Below are 21,231 nucleotides of genomic sequence, written 5' to 3'. Positions count from 1 at the left end.
AAATTTTCTCCAACTTTGTTTCACAATTTCGCGTCGCCCTAACGCATATACTCGCGTAATGAATGCACTCTTTTTTTCCAAAAAATCTAAGCAATGTGGTGGGGGTGAATTATTAAGAGGAGTAACTTTATGAAAACTTTTTAGGTATGAGCAAAAAGTGTGGTAATGTAAAAAAAAAAAAAAAACTAAGGTCGCTTAGCCTTTCATAACTGACATATGCGTAAACTGCTTAGAAACAGCTTCTTTGTTGCACCTCACTTCTTTGATGCACATCACTTATTTTTGGCAGTCGGTAGCACTATCTTCTGCAAGCTGTCCTTGCGCCAGTCGCACGCTCCAAGCGTATCGCGGCTTTCTTTTCCCGCAATCGTTTAACCGCAACCGTGGTATCTGCTGGGATCTCGAAGGGCTCCCAGAAGCGTGCCCCAAGGTCCAACTTTGCTAATTCCGTGGCTACCAGGCAACCACACATGATAACTGCGCCACCGTTGTAGACAGTGCACAGTAATGCTACCGAGGTCTTCTGATTTGGAGCAAAATTTGCATATTGAAGCACTTTGGAGCAGCAAAATTTTCTATTCGGAGTACATTGGAGCAGCGAAATTTTTCATTTGGGAGCAATCTGGAGCAGCTAATTTCAAATTCTGAAGGAGAAGCAAGTTGCATTTTTTTTTTTTCAAAAACATTAATTATTCTGGAGCTCTTGTGGAGAGCTAAGAATATTTCAATTCATTGCAAATCTCAAGAAGTCAATCATTTTAAAAGCACTACCTATTTCAGTTGATGATGTGATGCAAAAATAATGGCATCATGCTATTGAGCATTCTGGAATCACTTGTTCAGTGATTAATTTCAGAGCAAATAAACAGCATACCGGTTGAATAAAATTGTACTTCATGAAATAGCATTTTCAATAATCCCATGTAGTTATCAGCAGATATGGTAAACAAATGCCGTGGCGTACACTCCCAACTGCATTTCCCTATGAATACTTGAAGGATAAAGAAAGGTTTTTTTGGTCACAACTGATCAGATTGCTGGACGTAACATGACATAATTTGAATAGTCTAATAAAGCCAACCTCTTCTGGCACTCACCTCTCTGTGCTGAAACTACACGATTTAAGAAACCTCATTTTCCTTTTGCAGCGATGCTTAATGTGATTATAGGGCATTTCTGTGTATACTCCAAAAACCGCCTACAGTGTCCTCTAAAAAGCAGGGCATAAAGAAAAAAAACCTTACAGGGTACTTTATTTTATACATATGCCTAAGATGACTCGAAGGCGAGAGCCATTTTGTTTTTATTGCGATAGGGATTATGTCGACATACTCGACCAGGTTCTGCCGTCGTCAGAGGCATAGGCAAAATTATTTTTCATTTGTTTTGGGAGGGGGGGGGGCACCTTGATTTGAAGAAGAGGGGGGGCGGGAAGGCAAATGGTCATTTTGCACAATATGTGCCATGACGAAAAAAATTTAGAGGGATGAACATGTTCCTGATGTGCCGCCCCTTACTGGCTACACCACTGGCCGTCATGTTTTGTGTAATGTCCCAATCGATAACATCCCGCTGCGCATCATGTGTTTTACACGCGGGTAAAACATCGCGAGTGGGGATGACCAACGTGGCAAAAGGAGAGTTAAAAAGAGCTGCAGGACCTATCTCTTTTGCACTGAGGGTGCATGCTATAACATCACCCCGTGTGCCAGGCCTGCCATCGATTGTTACTCAAGTGGAGAGAAACGCGCCACTCATCTTCAAGGAGCAGGAAGGAACTAGTAATGCAGGGGGGGGGGGGGGGGGAGTGTGTTGTTATGAACATTTACTCTAAGAGTGTGATCGCTGGTGCGCGCTATATCAGCAGGCATTAAAGGGGCCCTGCAACACTTTTTGAGCATGGTCAGTAAAAACTGCCAATCGGTAGTAGAAGCTCTCGACAACACTCGAGCCAAATAATAAAGCACAGCACATGGCCTGGAATTCACAATAAGCGATCAAAGTCAGCTAAAAATTGCTTTTTCTTCTCTCGACAAATCACGAAAGACGCTCAAAAATCACTGGTAAAAATCTCATCTATCAGCCATTGGCTGATTTGAACATGGTGCACTCGGTCGTTACAGAGATCGCCACAGGAAGCCGCATCTCATCCATGCGTGCGCGTGTGATCACACAAAAAAAGCCGCGCATTCAAAGAAAAAAAAAGTGCTCAAGGTAACAAGGTGCACATAACCTTTTTTTTTTTTTTTTGCCCCTACCATCCCTCCCTGCTTAGCTTTCAGCACTTTTGTCGGGACGAGAGAAGAGGGAATGCGATTGCAGCATGCGATGTCTTTGTAACTCTATTTGCACTGGCCAGATTCTTAAAATTTTTGCGGAGTTGAATTCATGAGACAATAAGCTCCTTTAGTGAATTTGTTCCATGGCTTCTTGGAAAAGTGTTTCGGGGCCCCTTTCAAAATGGCTGGTATACCCTTCTACCTTGTACTCTCAAAGCGAACAGACTGCGTGAAAAGTGGTTCGCTTTCTACAGCGGCCATGTCCATATAAGAGTAGGCACTGAGCCTTGATTGCAAAGCGGCCACACCATCGTCGCACTATATTGAAGGTCCATTCGTGTGCGCTTTTGTGCTGTACAGATAAAATCACACTCATGTAGAGCAGCGGAGCACAAGCCTGTCAGCGTTGTAGTTGGCTGCAGCTTCTATCTCACGCTAACTACAAGCGTTTGTTAATGCTCACATTGTAGCACAAGGACCTAACACACAGTATGACCATATTTGGTATTATTGCGGCGTCTCTTTCCATGTTTCTGAAGAAAACGGCAGCTGGAGCGACCGAAGGGTGCTTTAGATAAGTGTCATTTCATCTGTACATGCATGAGCGTGAAAGAGATGTGTTCTGGGGGTATCTATATTCCAAGTCACTGTACGAATGTCGAACACCGCATGTGCAGCTAGTTTTTGTGAGTGAGGCAAGTGTGCGGATCTTGAAAATGGCAACCCCGCGGCTAGTGCTCCTCTCAAATGACGTCAGGACTTATTATTTGGTATAACAATACAATTTGTTAGTATTGCATTCATTGCTAAGAGCTTAATTGATATTAACAAATCGTATCTTTTGGACTTGATATTGTTAACTCAGAAGTATGCTGGCTAAAGGGACGATGATCACTGCAGCTGGTGAAGCGGTTTTCATGCTCTCAGCTATGTAAATGCTAAGCATGCACTGGTAGCACAGAAAGTTTATGAGCATTCTCATTATTTCTTGAGATAGCGTGCGCCAGCGACTGTGTCCTTCAAGCGACGCAGCCTGCGTTACCCCCCTTTCCTTTCAAAACAAAGCAATGAATGCAATGCCGTGATGTTCAATTTTTTTTTAACCGTAATCTATGGACCATGGAAAGCGAGAGGCGGGCGTGTAGCAAGCTGTAGCCACTCAACAGTGGGCCTTCCTACACCAGAGCGGCCAGCAATGGCCTCATTACCCAAAGCTGCTTGTAATAAAATAGGAATGCAGCAGTTCCAACCAGGAGGCATACTTTTATTAATGAGTTGACATAAAAAAAAAGAACACAAAAATTTTGAATTCGCACCCTTTCTATCTCAAGTTCTAAAGGACAGGACCTTTTTTTTTTACCACAACAGCAATTACAAACATGAATGTGCTGGGGGAAGAAATTATGAAAAAACTCTTCTTAATGATTATCTATGAATAAAGTATATTGAATAAAGTATAATTAAGTATAATATGAATTGAATAAAGTACATGAATAAAGTATATGAATAAAGTATAATAAAGTATATATTTATATACTATGAATAGTTTATAAAGTGTCAATGCATTTTCACCGTTAATTTATGTGTTCTTCTGTGGACGCAAAGCACCGAAAATTATTTCTCGATGTCCAGAAGTAAACGTGAAAGACATTCTGGCGGCACGCGTGTGGTTATCAGTGAATATTGCTTTGATCCCGTGCCACGCAACTCTTCAAATGTACTATGAGCAACGTTTCTGGAACGGACAACGTCTGCCGATGAATTCTGCCACCACAATTTCTCGCTACCGGTTAAACTAGACGCCAAGAGCCTCCGCGGAGAGCGTGTTTCGCTGTCAAGTGAACTTGCACAACAGAACTTGTGTCGGCACCAACATAGCATCATATATTACTTAAGACGCACACGCGACTGCTGATCATTCAGCAGAATAATTCTAGATACATGTTTATGAATTCGGTAGTCCAGAGAATAAGGTCACTGTTTTTACGTTCCACAGTGTCTTTTGCCAGAGATAGACACTACAAAATTCGACATCGGCGCAGTTTGACACAATTGCCGTCGATATTATCAAGACGGCGCAGTAAATCTGATTTGGTGCACTTTGACGCAATTGGCACATGAGTGGGATCACAGCATTGCAGCAAGCTACCACTGAAGCATCAAACTGTGGATAACTAGATGAACGAGGAAATTCGGATGCCTCACCGCTGTCTACATGAGAAGTGACTGTAGACTAGGCAGCCAGGATCTTGCGTTCTTTTAAGTAGGATAACAAGCTCAAAGAGCTAATTGCGAACAAAGCAAGAATCAGAGGTGCTACTATGTTGTGCAAATTGGCCCGCTCTTTTTTGGATGACAAGTGATTTTTTCTGGATGTCCAGAAATCTGCAATACGATGTTGACACATGGCGCTTCGTGACAACCATAGCGACAGAAAATCCTGTCATCGTCGCTTGGAAATCGCGTGCATGTGATTGGACCTTAAAGGGCCAGTCAACAAGCTCTGAAACGCACAGGATAAGCTCACGCATTTTTCCTGCGCGTGCCCAACCTCCTTCAACGGCCAGTGACGTCAACTCGGCGATCGGCGACTAGACGTAGCACCCAGCTCGTCAACTGGTCTAAACCAGGTGTCAATAAAGAGTAACTTGATCCACGTCACCGTTCGCCGAGTTGACGTCACTGTGTCTGAAGAAGGTACGAAAGATGCATGAGCTTTTCTTGCGCATTCCAGAGCCTGTTGACTGGCCTTTTAAAGTTTCATATTTGCAGCAAGCGACTGTTCCTCAATGCGGGCAGTTTCGTAACCTTTGCCCACTGTGTGCTTGTCACCTGCGATGTCTTTACACTATCACTATTCAGCCACCCCGCTGTGGTGCACAGATGATTGAAAAAGACAAAGAACTTGCTGCGCACATGAAAAAAATTTAAAAAATGGCACGCAGCAGCAGATGCTGAAAGGGGAGGAGGGAGCAAGTCGAAGTGGCCGAGGAAGGGTTATAATAAAAAAAAAAAAAAAAAAAAGGAGCAAGGACGCCAGGTGTCAGTTTGCGGGACTGCAGCAGATGAATGCAAGAGTGCATTATAATGCAGGAAAAAAAAGTCTAAGTTTTAATGACTCAATTTGGGGGTGTATTCACTAAGCGTTCGTTACTTGAGTAAATACAGAATTCAAAAAAATGTTCTAGAAGTAATAGAGAGATGTTCAAAAATTATTCAATTAGACTCACACTTTTATTTCATTATTCTAATTCACTTCGAACCCAAAATATTGCTATTTGCACAACTATCTCTCTACTGGCATTTTGGTAACCAAAACAAGACCTTAGTCTGCTCAAACAAAGCTTGACATCCGCACTCTGTGCCGAAGTATGCAGTAAACTTACCAAGCCCACTAATCTGCCTACACGTGTTGTGTCAAGCCTGCCTGCCTAAAGTAGATATACACAGGAATATGGTAAACCTCACTTGCGGAGCATTTAACCTAATTTGCATGGTCTAGCTTTTGGCAAAGTGTGAGCCTGGTCCTGACTCACTTCCATCGAGCTTTATAGCTGACATGTCGAATGTAGCCCCAATTTTTTTTCGCAGCTCACATGAAACATTGTGTACGCATGGAATGGCAGTCAAGCTTGATGAGGCCTGCCCTTCCATTGACAAAAGAGGCTGTGGAGAAAGATCGCTGGAGTTTGTAGGCTGCCTTCTGCACTGATGGGGGTGGCACTTGCCATGATGTCACACCGTGTGTCGCCAACCGATTTAATTGGAAGAGCACGCATGTTAGTAATTCCTGTCTCGCTTTTTAGAGCACAAATGAACAAAGACAAAAAGCGATGCTGCATTGTGTGCGTCCCTTTTCGTCCTTGTACATTTGTGCTCCAAAAAGTGAGGCTCTATTCAGTATCATAAATTCCTTTGACTTATTCCTTATTACAGCTTGGTGAAGCAAAGCGAGCCAACAACAGGACATGAATCAACCAGTTTTCCACAAGTGTGCATTTTGCCAACTTACTAAACAAGCTCCCATACAAGGTAATTACAGTTCTTCTGCTTTTAGCGTGCAAGACAAACAAAGCAAGGAGTCTTGAGAATGCGCTCGTTTGTTCATACTGTAGTTCAAAGACGAGATCTCGACTTTAAGTTTGTGCAACTTTTTTCAAGTGACGATGCACACTGGCCCAACATAGTCCTTGCTTCTTTTAAGTTTGTCCCCTGAAAAGTGGCTAAAAGATTAATTAATTCCAATTGGGCCAGCTAGCAGTTTTGCTTCTGTCATCCCTTGTTGCCTCCAAGTCGTAAAATCTGGAATAATTTGAAATAATCAGTATTTTGAGTTCCCCAAAACGTCAAAACTATTTGACCAGGTCAATAAAAAACAGAAGCCACTGCTGCTACTAAAGGCTACATTGTTCAGGAGACTTACCATAATAAAGACAAAATAACTTACAGAAAAAAATCTTACTAATTCTGATGGGAAAATTGCGTGACACTTGCCTCTTTGGTGTGCGAGTGTATGCATGTGGCGACACACATGATTACTCCCACAGTTGACTGAAAAGGCGAATAGCGAACCGATGCATTCGCAAGAATTTCGAATTCGCCTTAAACTGTAGTACATGTAAACGATCGCGCGAAGCTGTTGACGCCTGTTGGAAACAGACTTTGCTTTCCGCCCTGCCGGTTAAAATTTCTAGATACCCGCAGTCATCTCTGAAAACCAGATAAAAGGGGGCAAATATTCTAGCCGTGCTCCTATAAATGCTACATCAGTTTAGACTTGACTAAGATTTCGAAATAGTACGCAAATTCGTAATAACGAGGGTTTACTAGAATGTTTTCTACAAACAGCCATACTTGATTGACGAGACGAGCCTCTTGATGCCGTCTGAGACCTCCTTGCTGTGGGCACCCAGGCTCTGCCAGGCCGGTGGGTCCTTTGGATTCAGCACCAAGGATTTGGCCGACAGAATCATGCTGCACGATCCATCAATGATAGACCGCCCGGCTGCCAAGATGGGCTCCTGGGCGACTCTGGCCTGCACAAAATGCACCACTCTGACAGAGCCTTTCCAAAAAAGAGCTTAGGAGCAAAAGGTGAAACATGTGAGCTCGAGAACGAGTCCTGCTGTGTAAAAATGGTGGTGGCGTTGGTTTTGCATGTTTTGAAGGTGCAGTGATAACAATAGACACTCCATGACTCTCCTTTTTGTCTGACATCATTGTGCCTTACACATGAAAATAAGCTCTATTTTGCTTTCTTCAATGCTTCCTTAGAAACTGGCTGTGCTACTCATTCCCCACATTTTAAGACATCTGAGCAAAGCAGCATCACCTGTTTTGCTCACTAGTCAAGATTGCTTGCCTTGTTAATGACATCCATTTTCTTGAATTTGTAAGTGTTTGTAAGATAAGCCACAGCATTTACTGCTACTGCTTCTGTGGCTACTTGTGGTTGTTATTTGACACATTATGCTAAGACCAAACACAAAGTGCTGACATGTGGAACTGTGCAAGTGCACAGAAAATGATGGACGGATATTGCATGATTCGAAAAACCAGAGTTTCCCCATGCTCAGCAGCAGCTTCATAGTGCACTGAGGTGCATTCATTTCTCACTGCTGGAAAATATGCAACTCTCCTTCGACAGCCACTCTCTGGGCACCTTCCTGCGTGAAACTCTCACGCAGACTAAGTGCGACTGGAACAGAATGAGACTAAGTACAGAAAGGGGACGTTAGTCGTGCATAGTACAACAATGTGCGACTGGAACATTAGCTAGGCTTCTGTGTCATCCGTACATAGGACAGACCCCCTACAAACGCCACCTACCACTCAGTAGTTGTGAACCCGAAATGCGACCTATGCGTGAAAAACATGTGCCATGAGCTGCAAACGACATTACAGGGGGTATTAGCACCCCCACAAGAGGCAAACGAGTTGTCGGGCTTTTTCAGTGCATGGAAGGTACAAACTGACATTGAGGTTTTTATTCGTCGGTGACATTGGGCATCTAGTGTCCTTGCCAGGGTCGTTCCGTAGATTCACCTGTTTAGGGTCACCTGCGTCATTTCTTGTATGGCATTGTTGCATGGGAAGGTCACGTACAAGGACAGCATACCACGTCTTGTGTTTGACGTCGACATACATGGCCAGCATGTCAACGATGGTTTTGTTTAGGCGCTTGGTGAGGCAATTGTTCTGTGGGCGGTATGCTGTCGTCCAGCGGTCTGAATGCCACCTGTCTGAATGCCAAAATTGCCTGAATTAGGTCAGCAGTGAATGCGGTACATCTGTCGGTGATGAGTTACTTTGAGGCACTGTCATGCGAGACCATGTTTCGAACAAAGAATTTAGCTACCTCTCATGTACTGCCTTTGGGCAGGGCTTTTGTTTTGCTTGTGAGTAAGCTAGTCTGTACCTACGACCACCCACTTGTTTCTGGCAGCTGACAACGAGAACGACCCCAAAAAGTCCATACTGACTTGCTACAACGGTTGGCCAGGTGGTTCAATGGGCTTCAGAAGTGCTGTTGGTCTTGTTGGCAGCGTCTTGCATAGCTGACAGCACTGGTGTGTCCTCATGTAATGAGTAATGTTGATGGTAAGGTATGGCTAATAGTACCTTTCATGTATCCTCGTGAGTACGTGGGAAACACCGAGGTGTTCTCTTGTCAAAACGTTGTGCTGGGCCTGGAGGAGTTGTGGTCACAGAGCTAAAGGCACCACAAGGTGCTTGGCTTGCAGGGATAAGAAGTTCTTCTCTTGAAGAAACCCATTTCACAGTGCAAAATGATGCAAGTGCCTACTTCAATACCTTTGGAACAACGGTGGTCCAGCCGTCGAGGTATTTTATTAGATCTTCAAATTCTGGGCCAGCTTGCTGTCGTTCAGCTAAGTCATCCAGGTCGTAGGTTGTGGTGGGTTGACGGGGCATGAGATAGGCAGTCGGTATCGGGGTGTTTTCTACCGGACTTGCAAACGACGATAATGTCATATTTTTAAAGTCTCAGGCACTTTGTGCGAGGCGACCTGAAGGGTCTTTCAAGGTAGCTAACCAACGGAAGGCGTGGTGGTTCCTCACAACTTTGAAAAGCCCGCCATATAGATAGGGACAAAATTGACGTAGCCATATAGATAGGGACAAAATTTTGACGTAGCACAGATGATGGCAAGGCACTCCTTTTCTGTTATGGAATAATTGGCTTCTGTCTTGGATAGAAACCGACTGACTCAACTAATAGCCCCATCCTGTGACGACTGAAAATAGCGCTAAGAAACGGGGACACAAGAAGAGGAGACACGGCACAGGTAGCGCCTGTGCCGTGTGTCCTCTTCTTGTGTCCCCGTTTCTTAGCGCTATTTTCAGTCGTCACAATGCACCAACAAGCCCAAATTTCGACAGTGTTGAACCCCATCCTGTCCGGCAGTCTTCTGCCCAAGAGCGGTGCTGAGTCCCCCTACTGGTTGCGTCAGTGTGTATTTCTGTCTCAGATAATTCGTGGAACTGTACAAGTAACGGGGGTATGTGCAGGTGTCATTTTATTCCTGGAATCAGGCTTGTGCGAACAGTGATTTCGGTCGAATAATTTTTATACGAATTTGAATAGTAAATATATTACATATAAATAAAAATAAGCATATTTGTCCTTACCTAACCTGCACAATATTTTTAAATTGAAATAGAGCCTATAGGCAAATGCATTTTTTTCATTCAAAGAAGTCAAAACAACTTTGAATTGTAGCATGATTTGACTTGCAATGACATGCGAGCGATGACTTGTAAAATACGTAACATATTAAAATTTATTATTCTTTGAGCACATAAGCCTTGATAACAATATTTTAAACCTAATAAAATAACAAATTGATGCGAGGGTAATATGTTCATTAAAAGGGGCCCTGCAACACTTCTTCAAGTAGCCATGGAATGGATTGACTAAAGAAGCTCATTGTCTCATGAATTTACCACCGCAAAAATTTTTCGAACCCATCCAATACGAGCGGAGTTGGAAAGACCTGTTGCACGCTGCAGTTTCATTTTCTCTTCTCGTCCTGACGAAAGTGCTGGAACCTGAGCAGAGAGGAATGATACGAGGAAAGCAAATGCATCATGCACACCTAGTGACCTTGAAAACTTTTTCTCCCTTTTTTTTTTTCTTCAAATTCACAGCTTTTCAGTGTCCACGCGTGTGCACGCGTGGACAAATCGTGGTTTCCCGCGGCGATAAGTGTAATGACCAAGCCCACCATGCTGAAATCAGCCAATGGCTGAAACCACCGCTGTGACGAGTGATTTTCGAGCTTCTTCCATCTTTTGTCAAGAGAAAAGAAAGGAATTTTTAACCGACTTTGAGAATTTACTTTAAATTCCAGGCCACCGATGCGCTATAATATTTGGTTCTAGAGTTCTCGGTAGCCTCCAGTACTGATCCGCAGCGTTTTCTAACCATGCTCAAAGAGTGTTGCGGGGCCTCTCTACAGAGCGTATTTCCCCCTGGACAGATGTTTTCATGCTTTAGCATTCCTACACTGCAGTGAAATCACCTTTACAAGTGGTTACATACGAACTTATATATAGACCTATTCGCTCATTGCGAATACTTCAAAACTTTCAATAATTTATATTCGAATTTGAATATTCAAAGCATTCAAATATTTGTACAAGCCCACATGAAATGTTTCCTTCTGCGGCGTTTCCCTCTTGAACTCCACGTCAGTCCTGGTAAGGTTAGTAAGTGGCTCAGCAATGCGGGCCAAGTTTTTTATGAATCACCCAATTACTTGGCACAGCTCAAGAAATCAGCCGTACTGTCACATACTCATCTCAGGAACGCTTGCATCAGATGGAATTGAGAGGGTCGGGAGATGGGCTTGACATAAACAGCACACTTTATAACCCAAAAGATAAAAGACAAAAAATCGAAAGCAAAAACGAAACCTACACTCACTGACACAAAATATTACCCTTATAACAGCACAAGCAAAATAGTATGCCAACCAGTCTAAATTTGTTCTTGGCCATAGTCACTGCTCCTAATCCAATATGGCGTCACCATAATCGTACAACCTTACGGTTCACGTCGGCTTCTCTCTGATGCCGTGTTGAGGTTCGTCACGTACATTGTTGACTGTCTCCTCAACCTCTTCGCTGCCGTTGTAAGTCGGTCCCGCCGAACGCGTTGCTCATCGTCGTTGCCTGCGTCCCGGACTCTGTCATGTTCTTTGGCCTTGCTAGGCTAGGCTTAGCTTCGTCATGGGCTCTCCTGATGGCAGGTCCGCTCTGCTGACTGGTGTGAAAAGTCGCCGTCCTGCCGCGAAGTGGGCGAGCTACAGACGACCAGGAACTGCTGGGAAAGAGTGTAGCAAGTCCGGGCAACCGCTTGGAACTTCCGAGGTCAACGTCCACTCCCAGGGACTCTCGCGCTGATATCCTCAGAACCGCACGGTCATGCTGCTCACGTCAGCCTCTCTCTGATGCCATGTCGAGGGTCGTCACGTACGTACACTGCTGACTGTCTCCTCAACCTCTTCGATGCTGCCAAAAGTTGGTCATTCCGAACGAGCCCCTCGTCCTTGTCGCCGGTCGGTCATCTTACTCAGCCTCGCTAGACTGGGTTTACCCTCGTCATCGGCTCTCCTGATGGCAAGTTCGCACTGCTGACTAGTGTGGACAGTCGCCGTCCTGCCGTCAAGTGAGTGAGCTACAAGATGACCAGGAACTCCTGGGTAAGGGTACAGCTAGTCCGGGCAGCCTCACTCGGAACCTCTGAGGTCTACGATCACTCCCTGGGCCTTTCACACTGACGTCCTCGGAACCAGGCGGTCATATGCTGCTCCAGACGATAGCGACGCTAGTTCTCTATGTCCTTGCTGCTTGGTGTGCCAACACACAGTGCCAGCTCAACCTCCGGGGTTTTCCTCCTGGCCCGAGTCGTGTGCCCCAAGTCCTTCTACAACCAATCCCTTGCCTCTATATGACTGGTGAGCGTGCTCTCGAGTGACTCTTCTTTCTTCTCCCGCACCATCGCAGCACTTCCAGGTTTAGCGCGCGCCTCGTGCCTCTCCTTTATTCATGACATTGGGCCCCTTTTTTGAAGAGCTTTTTCTTAAAAAACTGCTTTATCTCATTCTTCATATGATGTATGCAAAGGTGCACCTTGTTCTTAGTTTCTCACCACAATCCGTTGATTTCATCGCGCACTTATTCCCCACTCTCTGCACTTCTTTGTTCACGTGTCATCACTGCTATCATTCGCACATTGTTTGTACATGGTCACACCTAGCGTTCATAAGATCGTGCCTAATGTCCACATAATTTTCACCTCTTCACACACTGTCACATAATTCACAAGGCTCTGCTTATAAAATATGCTTCCACGTCTAGTGAACCCTGATATACTCCACGTGGAAACAATATTGCTGCATAGCTATGGGTAACAGGTACTACTTCACATCCATGGGTGCTTCTGAGTAAATCTGAAGAAATCTCACCAAATTCACCAACAACATCTATTAACTTTCTGGCCTGTGAACTCTCCAGGGAAGGATTTATTGCTACTTTCTCTACCCCTATGGTTTTGGTCTTATTGTACTTAGGTATTCCTTCCCGGTTTTCCTCTGAAATCACTATACGTACAGTAGCTAGTTCTTTCTCTTTTCCCTTGTTGTCCTCTAGTCTCTCTTCATACATCTTTACTGTGGAATTTTTTTTTCTGGTCATGTACCAAGATTTCATAGTCCATTTTGCTCTTCTTTTTGCGTTACAGTAAATGGTTCTTCCACTGCATTAACATTTTGTTGGTTTCTGTGGGCAGCGGTACCAGAACCTTATCTCCTACTTTTAGTGTTCTCCGCACTGTTTTTTGATCATAGCAGTTCTTTTATTTTTGCTTGGCAAGTTTTAATTCTTGATGAGCTATCTTATAAGTTCCCCCCAGCTTGTTCCTCAAATATAACATGTCTGTGAATGTGTTCTTTTCTCCCTTTCCCAACTCTTCCCTGGACCACAATTCTTTCATGATCGTTAATGGGCCTTTGACCGTCCTTCCATACAGCATCTCAAAGGGCAAGAATCCTAGACTGTCCTGCGGTAGTTCCCAATATGTAAATAAAAATGATAGTAGATATCTATCCCAATCCTTAGGCCTTTCCTTTTTCCTTACACATCCCCCTTTTTAACATAGTTTTTAATGCTCCGTTGAACTGTTCTACCAACCCGTTGGCCATCAGGTGATACGGGGTAGTTAATTTCTGGTCGATCGACATCAGTCTGTGTACCTCCCTCATGATTTCTAAGGTAAAATTCAATATTCTATCGCTGAGTACCTTCTTTGGTATGCTGCATCTCGAGAACATGTTCAACAGGGCCTCGGCTAACTGAATGGTGTCTATGTTCTTCAGAGCTACCAGATAGGATATCTGGTAGCCACGTCCACCAAGGTAAAAAAATAATGATTTCTTTTATCAGATACTGGGTTAAAAGGTCCCACAATATCTGTTGCCCCTTTATAAAAAGGTAGTTCTACAATCGGCCTTTCACCCAGGGTGACCTTGCCTACTCTCCCTTTAGAAACTGTCTTCTGACATACAACGCACGATTTGTCATATCTCTTCACATCGCTCTGCACTTCTATCCAAAAGAATTCCTGTGTGATTTTTTATAACATATTTTTTTATGTCCTGGTGACCTGTCATAATGCCATCATGTCCCAACTTCAGTACTCTACCTCTTAACTTATCCGGTACCATAAGCTGCATGACTTCTTTACCTGAGCTGAAAACACACTTGCGGTACAACAGGCCATTCTCACTAATAACACACACTCTCTAGCCAAATTATAGTCCAAAGACAAAAGTTAAGAACTGTGAACTGACCCGACGTTTCGAGACCGATTCGTCTCTTCTTCAGGGGTGACTGTGACTCCTCGGCCGGCTATGCAGCTCGCGGCCGATTCTCGCCACAACCAAAAGACCGACTACTTAAAGAAAGGTTCCCTGGGCTCGTCTACAAAATTCCATGAACAGACTGCCCCGCCACCTACATCAATGAGACAAAAAACTTTTCCGAAAGGAAACGACAACACCGAGACGATGTGCATAATTTCAACGCCGCACGAACCACTCTTGCTGCACACAGCGAAAAGATGGACCACCACATCATTTTCGAAGACGCCCGAGTCATCCACATGGAGGGTAGCCACACAAAAAGACAGTTATTAGAGTCCTAGCACATTCAAACAAGGCCTGGAAATGTTTACCGCTCAACTGGAACCTTACCCACTCTATCTATATGTGCGCTGTCTACAGAACCAGTTGAGAAAACCTCGTAGCAACAGCTGTAGAAAGAAGGGCAATAAAGAGGGACAACCGCCAAGAAAAAAAGAAAAGAATGCGAACTTCAGAGCTGGCCGAGCAATCATCCTTGAAAAAGGGACTGAATTGGTTCCAAAATATCGGGTCAGTTCACAGTCCTTAACTTTCATCTTTAGACTATAACTTGGCTGGAGAGTTTTCGTCACTAGTATGAAAGTTCACCCAGCCAGACAGATATCTGTCGAAAATGTTCACCTTTAAACAGGCCATTCTGCTCCACAAATTGTGCTACCATCCTTCTTTTTTTCCTTTTCATCACCTTCCCTAATCTCTCTTCACACGCTCGAACAGATAGATTCTTCCCCTGCAATTCCTTGAATTTCTCTGGTGTTACTTACAACCCCATAATTTTGGTGACTTGTTGTGGTTTTACAACCTTCCTCCCTTAGCTGAGGCCCTGGTTCGCACTGCTGCTGCCATTTACATTTCCACCTTTGGCTCCTCTCTCTCTGCAGGCTCTGAGTCTCCACTCTGTTTCAGGCTTTCATCAGCCCATCTCCACAGAAGATCAGGGCCATCAGTTCCTCTCGCCCCCAGTACATTTCCCACTACAAGGTCGTAAAGGGGATCCTCAACGCACTTTGCACTCACTGTCCCTGTATAAAGAGGTGTAGCTACTCGTATCTTGGCTTCTGAGAGATACCATATTGTTCTGTTCACAAAGACTACTGGTATTACCTGCCCCGCCATATTCTCCAGTGCCACTAAACGTTTCTGTACCAACACAGTATTGGCTCCAGTGTCGTGCAGTACTGTAGCCTTAAGCCCTTGTACCTCACCTTCCACTACAGGCATGCCTATTTCCTTTTGCCCCTCTTCTCTGTATCTCAATACACATGCGATCTTTTTACTGACTTCATCTTACAGTATTCTACTATATGCCCTCTTTTTTGGCAATTAGACTACGTCCCCGTCTTTTCATTGTGGCCATTCCTTGTATGTCAATTGATGGCTATACAGTAAAGCCTCATTACAACAAAGTGAGATATAATAAACTAATGAATATAACAAAGCAATTGTAATTCCCCTTAAAATTGTCATAGCCTACCATGTATTTAAAACCTCGCTTTAACAAAGCAAAAATTTTTTCACAATGAATATAACGAAGCATTTTTGTCCCCAATGAGCGTTTACTGATCATTTTGGTATATGTCAATTCAATATGTTATAGCGCACGACGATTTATGTCTGATCACGGCTGTGGTAATTCAAAACTAGCGCTTCGCGCTCCCCAAGAGCCGCCTGCCAATACGCGTGTGGGAGCGAGTCTCCTTGCGTCCCCTTTCCTCAGGAACTAATGGACTCGCCCGCAAAACAACTCGCAAGAGCGTTCACGTTAGCTGGCCTCCCCCTCCTGTAGAACTCGTTGACCCGCCCGCGCATCTGACCTCCGACTCCCCTTCAACTACACACCAGGGCCTTGCGCGCGGCAGTGGCGGAGATTGTGGCTTTCTTGCTTGTCGTTCGCTGGGGAAGAGAAACACTTCCATCAGTTTCTGCCGCTAGACCCAAGATAGACAACAGCAGTGGCAAACGTAAGCTCAAAACTATAACAATTGAGAATTGAGCAGAAGTCGGCAATTTTGAAAGCCGTTGAGTTTGGTGCCAAGAAAAAAAAGTGGATGAAAATTTCAGCGATGTCGTCAGTGGGTGCAGCAGATCAGGCCTAGACGCCATGGGGCCTGGTCCTTGACGCCGGCGTTGTGCCAGACTACGACACTTTCTGCATGTACGTTGGTGTTGATGCTGATGCGGTGACAACTTAAGAGCTGTCAAATGCAGAAATTGTGCCCGCGGTGACAGGCGCGCATGACGACAGTGGCGAATGTGTCGACACCCAGGAGCCTAATGTTGGCGAACCCGACGTATCGACGCCAGTGCAAGCACTGGATGCGACAGATTTGCTGTGCCGCTTCTTTGGTGCTTACGATGACCACGAAGACAGACTCGAAATAGCTGCTGCAGCCGAAAAAGCAGTCATCTGTGTGAAGAAGAGTCGGCAAAAGTCTATTAAGGACTATTTTTTTCGAAGTGATCTGCCAGCCGGTGTGCGGAATTTGGTGCAAATAAAGTGCATTGATCTTTGTTATTTTGCCATTTTTCTGCCTTTCGACAGCCGTTGTTCTCTGCAGGGCGGGCTGTTGTGATATTTATTGGTGATTATATTCTCTCTTGCTGGCTTATTGTCGGTAGCAATGAATATTGGCTATTACAAACTAATGGTTGTAACGAAGTAATTAAGACTCCCCTTTCAGCTTCATTATAACAAGGTTTGTCTGTATGTCCTGGCCAGTTACAAAGGAAACATCGCTGCTGTGCCCTGAAGTTGCTTCTTGGGGCCTGCCCTCTAACCTCTCCTTCCGCTGCCACAGACCGTTCACTGACCCCCTTTCCCAAATTTTTCAGTCTTTCGGCCTACATGAATTGGTCGGCCAGCCTTGCCATTCCCTCTACCGCACCTATCTTTCTTTCCTTCAAGAATATGGCCAACTTGCAAACGCAACGGTTAAGAAATTGCTCTGCTACTACTTTGTCGTGGACATTTTGTTAAGTTTTTTCTGTGTCCAACAGCTTAATCCACTTGTCAAAGTAGTTAGACAATCGGCAGACAAAAAATTGCCCGTCTATGAATTTTTGAGCTAACACGTTCGAAATTTCTCGTGTTGTGAGCCGGAATCTTTATAATGAAGTTTTCTTTACCAGTTCAGTGATTCTTCTGCTGGCATGCGTCCAAACATGCTCAATGCCTCGCCTACGAGACAAAGACTCAAGGCATTGGCCTACACGCTTTTCTTCCAGCCCTGCCCGATCCCGATCCGTTCGAAACGATGCAGGGAAACATAGAGGTCATTCCTTTGCTCATCAAACAGTGCCATCAACATGCGAGAGAAAGTCTATTTAGGTGAGAGTATGCGAGCTGGCTGACGCCAACGAGAATGCATTAACCACACTTGCATAGTCTCCCGATGCTTCATTCGCTTGTGTCAATCGCAACTTCAACTCTAGAATTTCTTTTTCTATTCTTTGCTTCGCAAGTGTTCGTTCATGCTTTTCACGTGCTCGCTCATGCTCTTTTTCTTGTTGTTGCTGAGCGTTCTTAAAAGCTCTATCGTCTCCTCTTTTTTTTGTGCCCAAGCCTTTGGCCATGGCTGTCAACTTCTCGTAATCCATCCTTACAACCCCTAACAATAATGTGACTGGGCCGCACAAGAGAAAAACCTCGGCAGGCTCGTCAAATTATGTCACGTACTTATCTCGTGAGCGCTTGCATCGGATGAAATTGAGAGAGTCACAAACAACAACACTTTATAACCCAAAAGATAACACGCGAAAAAACGAAAGCGACAACGAAATCAACACTCACTGAATAAAATTTAACCCTATAACAGTACAAGCATAATAGTCTGCAAACCAATCTAAATTCGTTCTTAGCCCAAGCCACTGCTCCTAATTGAATATGGCATCACCACAATAGAAAGACCTTACGGTTCACATCGGCTTCTCTCCGATGCCATGTCGAGGTTTGTCACATACGTTGTTGACTGTCTCTTCAACCTCTTCGCTGCTACCATCGATCAGTCCCACCGAACGAGCCGCTTGTCGTCGTTGCCAGCGCCCTAGAGTCCATCATCTTCTTCAGCCTCACTAGGCTAGGCTTAGCCTCGTCATAGGCTCTACTGATGGCAAGTCTGCTCTGCTGACTTGTGTGAACAGTCGCCGTCCTGCCGTGAAGTGGGTGAGCTACAAGTCGACCAGGAACTGCTGGGCAAGGGTGCAGCAAGTCTGGGCAGCCTCCCTGGGAACCTCCTAAGTTAACGGCCCCTCCCCAGGCCTCTCACGCTGACATTCTCGAAACCGAGTGATCATGCTGGTCCCATCGTGGTAGCGACGCTCTTTCCCCACGTCTTTGCTGCTCGGCATCCTAACCACACAGTGCCAGCTGATCCTTCAGGGTTTTCCTCCCAGCCCAGGTCCCATGCCATGGGTCCTTTTACGACCCATTTCTTCCCTCTACGTGGCTGGTGCTTGTGCTGCCCAGGTTGCGTGCCACGAGTCGTTCTGCGACCAACTTCTTGCCTCTACATGACTGGTGCGAGTGCTCTCGCCATCGCAGGGCTTCCACGTTCGGCACATGCCTCGTGCCTCTCCTTTATTCATGATACCTGCTGCCTTCTTGTCGGTGGGTGGCGGGAAGTCGGTGATGGCAGCTGCTTTTCACGGGCCATGATAGACTCCAGATTTGCTGATCAAATGTCCCAGGAACAAGAGATCCTCGTACGTGAATCAGCACTTTTCAGGCTTCAAGGTTAGTCCGCAGGTCTTGATATCTGAAGTACAGTTACAGGCGCCGAAGATGCTCGTCGATCCTTGAGGAAAACAAGACATCGTACACGAGGCATGTCTGTTATTTCAATCCTGCCAGTACTGTATTCATAACGCATTGAAAAGTTTGCTTGGTGCATGACCTTGAACTCGAATAGGTTGTATGGTGATATAAACACAGTCTTCTATTGGTCTCTTTCGTCGACTACGAATTGCTAATAGCCAGTCTTGAGGTTCATCGTTAAAAAGTACTTCTGGTTGTGCAACTGATCTGGCGCGTCCGTCTATTCATGGGAGAGGATACACACCTTTTTTTTTATTTTGTTCAGGCCGCAATTACCGATACACAAACGCAGGGTTCCATCTTCCTCCTTCTTCACTAATGCTACGGGGGATGAGCATAGACTCTTGGACCTCAGGATGATGTCATCCCGTAGCATTTCATCAACTTGTCTCTTTATGGCTTCACGTTCTCGCGACAGAATTCTGTATGCGCTCCCACACTCTCACGTAGGGGCTCTGATGAAGTGGTTGGAGGTTTTCCTTTATTATGATGCAATTTTTCATGACTGTGGTCTGTCGAAATTTTGACGACAATGAAAAGCCGTTTTTGTATTGCAGTAAGAAGGTCTTGAGCTATTTTTGGGTTCATGGCTCGACGGCGGTATCCAGAACATAAACGAACAGCGCCTCTACCGGATGTTACCTAGTCGTGACATTGACGAAGGCGACAGTGGGCGTGTTACAGAACATACTTAGTTCGCCAAACTTGTGAACGAAAAACTAAGTGAGAGACTACAGCAATACACACTGGCACTGATAGCGGAGTATAGAGTGTCGGCCGTCGATGAACTAACAGGCGATGATGCGCGTCGGCATTTGCACATGTGCGATCGAATATTCCAGCGCTATCGCTAGCAGCCACGTACATTCCAAAAAAATTTGTAATGTTCTCTTTGCGTGCGTAATTGCATCGGAGGGTTCTACAATTATCTCGATGGTTCTTTAGTCAATAGGTGTGGTTGCACAAGGGAGCCATTACACGTGAAATGGAGAGATATAAAAGCTTGAGAAAGGAGCGTGGCATTATCTTCTCTTCTACATAAACACGGGATCCACATCGGCACTATCATCAACACAGTTTGACTCTTTCTTTGTTGTTGTTCGCTTGTTTTCAATGCGAAGTTTACATCTTAAAATGATGGGAAAGCATCTAAACCGTTCACTGTAAATTACAGGTCGCTCTTTAATACAAGAAGCACGCTGCTGGCAAAAAGTTTGACGTGGAACGAAGTGCATTGGCCAACCACACAACTTTGCCTTACATAGAAGAAAAGCTCCACTGCTGCTCAAAAAAGTAGTGCCATAACATTTTCAGGCTGTTGTAGATTTCTTTTGTATGCAAGGACACTCTACACAAAGCGTCAGATGCAGCAAACATTCAGAGTACAGTGAAATTTCTGTATAACGAACTTCAGGTGACCACGAAAATTTGTTCGTTATTTTGAAAGGTTGTTATAATGAAAGCTCGAAAATTGACCATAAATACTTATTTTTCACCAACCGAAACGACTTACCTTCACAACGGTAGGTCCTTAAAGTCGTTTTTCACGAGAAAAAAACAAATTCACAAGTAAAGACCAAAAAATGCACGTTTATTTTGAAGAAGTTTGCGATTTCTTTTTTTTTTTATGCGAGCAGCACAAACTTTGCAGCGCCAAGGCCTCCAGCTCATCCGCAATCTTGTGGTGCGACTCGGTTCTTTTGACACAACAGCCTGCTTCTTGCCTTCCGTTTGCCGAAGAATATCCATTGTCTCGCTTAGCGAAAACTGCTCCCGCTTCTTCCTCGCAAGCAGAGATGAACTCATTTGTAGTATGACCGCAGCGTGAATGCTGACTTGCTTTGCGGATGCGATAAGTAATTACCAAAAAGAAATGAATACCACTGAAAAAACAAAGCCTTCAAAGAAAAACCCGAAGCGTCACGGCTGTCATCGCCTCTTTCGAAAAAAAAAAAAAAGTGCTAAAAAAGAAAATTCCTCGCGTTTCGTTTTCTGCTCTCTCGTTGTCTCAGGCTTTCTGCGCCCATGCTTCCTGCTCTGCAACTCCCACTTTGCCTCGCTGACCTTGCCCTCCCAAGTTGCCATCGCCTCTGCGCTCGCGCTTGTAAACCTGCAGCGTAGGCGTTTCAACAAAAAGAAGAAAAAAGAAACAATTGCCCTTTCGTTTTTTTCTCCTCATTTTCGCGCGTCTTCT

The 21,231-nt window shown here is 44.7% G+C and overlaps 1 protein-coding gene across 4 annotated transcripts in view; it reads right to left on the bottom strand.

The window, feature by feature from the left end:
- rhea (Talin_middle and talin-RS domain-containing protein rhea) overlaps nucleotides 1-21,231 on the bottom strand; it is a 908,869-nt gene that overhangs the window by 370,738 nt on the left and 516,900 nt on the right. For all 4 annotated transcript variants that reach the window (XM_037423602.2, XM_037423605.2, XM_037423603.2 and 1 more), the window contains exon 38: nucleotides 7,134-7,315. In XM_037423602.2, coding sequence (XP_037279499.2) covers nucleotides 7,134-7,315 — 182 coding nt within the window. The remainder of the gene's footprint in view (nucleotides 1-7,133; nucleotides 7,316-21,231) is intronic.

Source organism: Rhipicephalus microplus, chromosome 4 (assembly GCF_043290135.1).
Source record: "Rhipicephalus microplus isolate Deutch F79 chromosome 4, USDA_Rmic, whole genome shotgun sequence".
Lineage (NCBI taxonomy): Eukaryota > Metazoa > Arthropoda > Arachnida > Ixodida > Ixodidae > Rhipicephalus > Rhipicephalus microplus.
The sequence above is the reverse complement of the archived record's forward strand: the minus strand, read 5'-3'. Positions and strand labels throughout refer to the sequence as shown.